Here is a 6,132-nt window from a genome sequence, read left to right on the forward strand (position 1 = left end):
GGGGGCCCGCGCGCGGGGGGGGGCGGGCGCCGCCGGGCCCGCCCCCCCCCCCCCCGCCGGGGGGCCCCCCCCCCCCCCCCCCCCCCCCCCCGCGGGGGGGGGGGGGGGGGGGGGGGGGGGGCCTGGTGACGTATCCGCCAGTCCGTCCACCACTCCGCACGGGACCGAACTGCCTAAAGTACATGTAGAGTGTGCTATTCTACGTACTTGTATGGCTCAAAGAGAAGGAGAAGCCCCAGAGAATACAGGGAGCAACCGAGAGACACGTTACGTCGTCCGCTACACGACCAGACATTTCCTCGAACGACAGCATCACCATCTGCGCCAGCCGACATTTGCTTGACGCCGTTGCCCCAGGTTAAATCGATCAGTCAACCAGCCAGCCCTTCCAAAAAGACCCCTTTCGGTATGTCTGTGGAACCTTCCGTTTGTCGTTTTCCGGCCCTACCAGCCAGCAGCCAGTCTGTCTCAGGATGGCGTTTGGACATCGCTTGAGGCATTCTGGTCCACCTGACGGTCATCACGCTTTGAAGCAAGTGCTCTGAGCAGATGGCTGCCCTCATCGAGGTACGCGACCAGCTTGACCTCCCAGAAAACCTGGTTCTCGCTGTCCTGGGCAAACTCAAAACACACCCGACTTCCATCATCACTGAATACCGTCATGGTCTCCTAGCGGCGAGGACCTTCTCCAGTGGGCATATGTTCCCGATGCAGGTTGCACCGAGCACATGCCTTGGCCTTGCCCTTCGGGTCAATGGACGCCAGTTCGGTTGTTACGGTTGCTGCGGGTGAATAGTCAAGAATGTGTGGGGGACAACCTAGCCAGCCATTCTAATAATGGCTCGGCGTCACACTTGTATCCTGCACTAGGCACATGCTATAAGTGACCCATGGCCTCGGGCTCATATTCCGTATACACCTGTCCCTATACTTCCCGTCTTGCCCTCGATCAACCTGTCAGTCTACTATATGTTCTCTTCCATGAGCCTGACACTTCGAGTGTGATGCCGGCCTACTATCTTCAAGATTGCCACTACTTCTACCGCACGGCTCTCCGCGGCCTCAGCATCTGCACCTCTATCTCACCACTCTACGCCTAAATCTTCACGATTCGTACTGACACAATGTCTACTCAAGTTCGCACGTTCACGCCGCCTCAGCCACTAGGCCAGACGTTGTCCCAGCCAACCCCTCGAGCAGATACTCCCAGGTCCATACCCGAGCAGTCGTTTCTCAGCGACAACAGTATCACAAAAATCCCTGCAAGTCCCTCAAAGAAGGACGCGGACTACAAAAGAGTCCCGATGGATTCTCACCACGATAAGAAACAGCCGGGTGGCATCACCTTTGGTGCTCAAGACAAGCTACCCAAACTCCCCATTCCCGATCTGGAGCAAACAGTCAAGAGGTATCTCAATGCCTTGCGACCACTTCAGTCTTCCAGGGAGCATGGGGACACAGAGCAGGCCGTCGAAGAGTTCCTGAGGAATGATGGGCCAGAACTGCAGGAGAAACTCAAGAATTATGCACAAAGCAAGACGAGCTACATCGAGCAGTTTTGGTACGACTCGTATCTCAACTTCGATAACCCCGTGGTCTTGAACCTGAACCCCTTCTTCCTATTGGAAGATGACCCAACACCTGCGAGGAATAATCAGATTACTAGGGCTGCGTCTCTCGTCGCCTCAGCGCTCGAATTTGTGCGTGCTGTCAGAAAGGAGGAGCTCCCGCCCGACACCATCAGAGGCACACCGCTATGCATGTACCAATTCTCGAGGCTCTTTGGCACAGCACGAGTACCCACAGAAGCTGGGTGTCAGATTGAGCAGGACCCCAACTCGAAGCACATGGTGGTCATGTGCCATGGCCAACTCTACTGGTTCGATGTGTTGGACGACAACTCCGATGTCATCATGTCCGAGCGCGATATTGCCCTCAATCTTCAAACCGTCCTGGATGATGCGCAGCAGATCCCCATTCGAGAAGCTGCCAAGGGAGCTCTTGGTGTTCTCAGTACAGAGAATCGCAAGGTCTGGTCAGGCCTGCGCGATGTGTTGACTCGAGAGCCTGGGTCCAACAATGCCGACTCGCTCAACATCGTTGACTCCGCCCTCTTCATCCTCTGCCTCGATTACACCGAACCCCCCAACGTTGCGGCGCTCTGCCAGAACATGCTCTGTGGTACCAGCCAGGTAGAGAAGGGTGTGCAGATTGGCACCTGCACCAACCGCTGGTACGACAAGCTGCAGATCATTGTCTGCAAGAACGGAAGCGCTGGCATCAACTTTGAGCACACGGGTGTCGATGGCCACACCGTTCTGCGCTTCGCAAGTGACATTTATACGGACACCATCCTTCGTTTCGCCCGGACCATCAATGGTCAAGCACCCACCTTGTGGACCTCGACCAGCCCTGACCCGTCCAAGCGAGACCCCGCGAGCTTCGGCGATGTCAACACCACGCCCCGGAAGCTGGAGTGGGACATGATCCCCGAACTCAACATTGCTGTTCGCTTCGCTGAGACTCGACTCGCCGATCTGATTGAGCAGAATGAGTTCCAGTGCCTCGACTTCAGCTCCTATGGTAAGAACTTTATCACCTCCATGGGCTTCTCCCCCGATGCCTTTGTCCAGATGGCGTTCCAAGCCGCCTACTACGGACTCTACGGCCGTGTGGAGTGCACGTACGAACCGGCCATGACCAAGGTTTTCCTCCATGGCAGGACAGAAGCTGTCCGCCCCGTGACGGACGAGTCTGTCAATTTCGTCCAGTCCTTCTGGGCAGACAACCCAGCTGAGCAGAAAGTGGAAGCGCTGAGAAAGGCATCCCAGAAGCACGTCGACGCAACACGCATCTGCGCCAAGGCGCAAGGTTGTGATCGGCACCTGTACGCCCTGTTCTGCGTGTGGCAAAAGCACGTCAACGAGAAAATGCACAGCAGCCGAAGCAGCGACGGCTACTCCAGCCCTCTCGAGGGCTACTCGGATGCCGGCATGTCTCCTGTGGGAAGCCCGCCCAAAACAACAGGGGAATCAATGGATGGTGTCGAGGTCAAGCCAACGAGAGAACGTGGCGGCAGCACCGGCTCACGGAACAGGGAGCATGTCCATCCCCTACCACTCCTCTTTGCTGATTCTGGCTGGGACCGCCTGAACACGACGGTGCTCTCCACGTCCAACTGCGGCAACCCCTCGCTCCGACACTTTGGCTTCGGCCCCACGTCAGGAGATGGTTTCGGCATTGGCTACATTATCAAGGACGAATCCATCTCCATTTGCATTTCAAGCAAGCATCGCCAGACCCGTCGCTTCGTCGACACCCTCGAGTCCTATCTCCTCGAGATCCGCCGCATCCTGCGCATTACCAACCGCAAAGCCTCCGTCGCCGGGGCGCAGAAGGGGTCGACCCGGGCGCGCGAGGCAGAGGAAGCGCACAAGAAGCCCGTCGTGCACAAGTCGAGCAGCGAGACCGCCAGTCGCCTTAAGAGCAGGGGACGTCTGATCACGCAAGATTCGCTGAGGTCGATACGCCAGGCGCCGAGCGGGACCATGTCGCCTACGGAAGAGAGTGTGACTGTGAGCGAGGAGGACGACGAGTTGGGTGGATGTAAGTTCTCCCTTCCTTTTTAGGTCGAGTAGATAACTGACAGTTTGTAGATGGCTTCTTTGACGCGGGTATGCTCTTGCAGGCTCTCAAGGCTAGGGGAGATAAGTTCGATGGGTCGGAGACAAAGGCCTCGGAGAGAGCAGCGGTGCAGGCCAGACGGCGGGACGTGGGCAAGAAGCTGCGTTTGAGCGAGTACTGAGCTCTCCCTGTTACTTATAAGCGAGCTATATATTTTTTTTGTGCACGCTGTTTGTCGAAAGAACGCCAGATCACGTATCTTAGCACCTTGTAGCTCGAATGGTATTTTATCGTCAAATGCACATGGTCATCGTATGAGTCGACTTTCTGTACGCACTCAAATTCCTCAAGAGTCTACCAGTTCTCACACATTGCATCTTCAAGCCATCTCATGCACTCCTCCCCTCTGCGTGTCTTCGGGCCTCGATGGCGCCTCATGGACCACCCCAGGGTTTGCCATCGAGCTGCGGTTGTCGGTGGCCTGGGGCGAAATGGTGAACCCGGAAGGATATACAGCCGAAGGACTGGACCCGTCATGGTAGGACATTGTGGGGCTGGCGCTGTTTGGTGGAGGAGTGTTGCCCATGGGATGAAAGCCACCCGGGTGCTGGTGATGAGGCTGCTGTTGCTGATGGGGTGCGTAGCTATACGATGCGCCCATTGCGCCGCCCCCACCGGCATCGAAGTAGGTCGGTTGCTGGTAAGGTTGCAGAGGCTTCCCAGGCGAGGGACCCTGATGCGGTGGCGGAGCGTTGGCCATGGTGGGAGATGTGACGGCAGACGCGTTGGCGGCGGCGGCGGCTTGCTTCTTCTTTTTGTTGCGGAAGAATAGCCACAGCCCCAGACCGCCGAGAGCAATGGCACCTAGACCACCAACGACACCTCCTACAATGGGACCAACAGGCGTGCCATTGTCGTCGTCGTCGTTGTTATCATCATTGTTGTTGTCGTCGTTGTCGTCGTTGTCGTCGTCGTCGTCGTTGTTGTCCTTGCTGTTGTCCTTGCCGCCGCCAACCGTCGAACTAGGACCCGCAGGGGCAGGTGCGCCAGGGATATCCGACTCTGTTTCCAGTGTGAGCGAGGACTCTGGATCATCCAACGGTAAAGGCGAGAACTGGCGTCCTGTTTGCCCTGAGTACGCAGTGGAGGCCGACTGCGCAGTGCTGATGTCGACACTGTTGCACCAGTAGTCATAGATGTCATCTGCGAATGAAACTGTGTTGCAATAAGGCAATTCTGAGTCCAGACTACGCAGATACGGGTATAAGTAATGCTGTGCCGCATCATGGGAACTCTTCCGGGCCTCACTTACCACTTGACAGTGAACGCATCCACACGGCAGCCATCGTCGCAAGCGCTGGATGAGTAGTATGAGTCGTAGTCGATACAGGTGAGGCGAGCACCGCATTGGAAGTCGTCACAGCAAGCGACGTTGCCGGTAAAGGTCGCTGCGGTGAAGAAGACGCAGCTATAGGTGGGAGAGCAGGCGTAGAGGGCGCCTGGGAGGGCCGAGATGAAGCCGCAAGTGTTGTCCGGGGCAAGGAGCACAGTGGTGCCATCTTCATCGTCGGCAGAGTTGATCTGACGCTTGATCAACGGCCGCAAGCCACCTGGAGGAGCTGTCGGTCTGGGCGTCCATCCGTCCCCGGGCAAGTCAACGGAGCGTGTGGCATGAGGCAGGTCAACTTTCCATGCCTTGCTCGGTAGTGCAGCGAAAGCAGTTGCGATGGCCACGCCGAGCCCTGTTCTGGAGATCATGACTGCTGCTGTCTGGGACAATTGGTTTGGACAAGACAAGATTGAGGAGCGAGGGAAGTTACTCGGCGCCAAAGCAGCAGGTCATGTTTGCATCGTCAGCTTCGCTGTGCGAGTCGACGTCCGCAAGCGCAACAAAAAAGTGCCTCGCAGTGTCAGCCCTGGGATGGCACTAACGGATCAAGCGCCTTGTCCCTAGTGGACGAGCGTCAAGACCCCGGCTTGCTTAGACCATGGAGGTGGGCGCGAAGTGGCTTGTTGTGCAGGAGCTGAAGATGGGGTGGGTGATGGCACAGCGGCATCTCAGCCCCTCTCTCAGCCCCAGCTCCTGGGCGCCAGTCTCCAGGCCCCTCAGGCCATTGCTCATGTGCGCTCTCGGGTGGGATTGGCGCCAGCTTCTGGCTATTATGCTGTGTCGTGACAATGCAGTGCGTGTAGTCGGAAGGATCCGAACTAGAGAAGCGAAGAGAGCAACTGAGCGTTGCGTGGAGCCTTCATGTTCTCTGCGCGGGCTAATCAGCACCGAACTGGGACTAGAATTATCGACACGGATATGGGTTAACCTTGCCGCAAAAGAGGCCCAAGTCGTTTCTAGCGAAGAGCCATGCCAACGCGCAACGCGCAACTGGCAGGAGAGCTAGCGGCGACCGACTCGGTCTCCACGACGTGAGGCTCACGTCCAAGTGGTTGAAATAAGCCTAACCAGAGTGTCGCAGAGCCAGAAACGTGAGAGTGATCAAAAACAACTTATTA

The 6,132-nt window shown here is 57.1% G+C and overlaps 2 protein-coding genes across 2 annotated transcripts; one reads left to right on the forward strand and one right to left on the reverse strand.

Annotated features, from left to right (window-relative positions):
- Positions 1-549: 549 nt before the first annotated feature.
- Positions 550-3,805, forward strand: J7T54_007217 (putative mitochondrial carnitine O-acetyltransferase-like protein; the record flags this gene model as incomplete). Its single annotated transcript, XM_051507499.1, has 3 exons — positions 550-691; positions 1,138-3,606; positions 3,657-3,805. 3 exons carry the CDS (start codon positions 550-552, stop codon positions 3,803-3,805), a joined length of 2,760 nt encoding a protein of 919 aa, XP_051361224.1.
- Positions 3,806-4,003: 198 nt separating this feature from the next.
- Positions 4,004-5,382, reverse strand: J7T54_007218 (uncharacterized protein; the record flags this gene model as incomplete). Its single annotated transcript, XM_051507500.1, has 2 exons — positions 4,004-4,799; positions 4,937-5,382. 2 exons carry the CDS (start codon positions 5,380-5,382, stop codon positions 4,004-4,006), a joined length of 1,242 nt encoding a protein of 413 aa, XP_051361225.1.
- Between the last annotated feature and the right edge of the window lie 750 nt (positions 5,383-6,132).

This window comes from Emericellopsis cladophorae (assembly GCF_022114955.1).
Source record: "Emericellopsis cladophorae strain MUM 19.33 chromosome Unknown NODE_33_length_250951_cov_121_911845, whole genome shotgun sequence".
In the NCBI taxonomy this organism is placed as follows: domain Eukaryota; kingdom Fungi; phylum Ascomycota; class Sordariomycetes; order Hypocreales; family Bionectriaceae; genus Emericellopsis; species Emericellopsis cladophorae.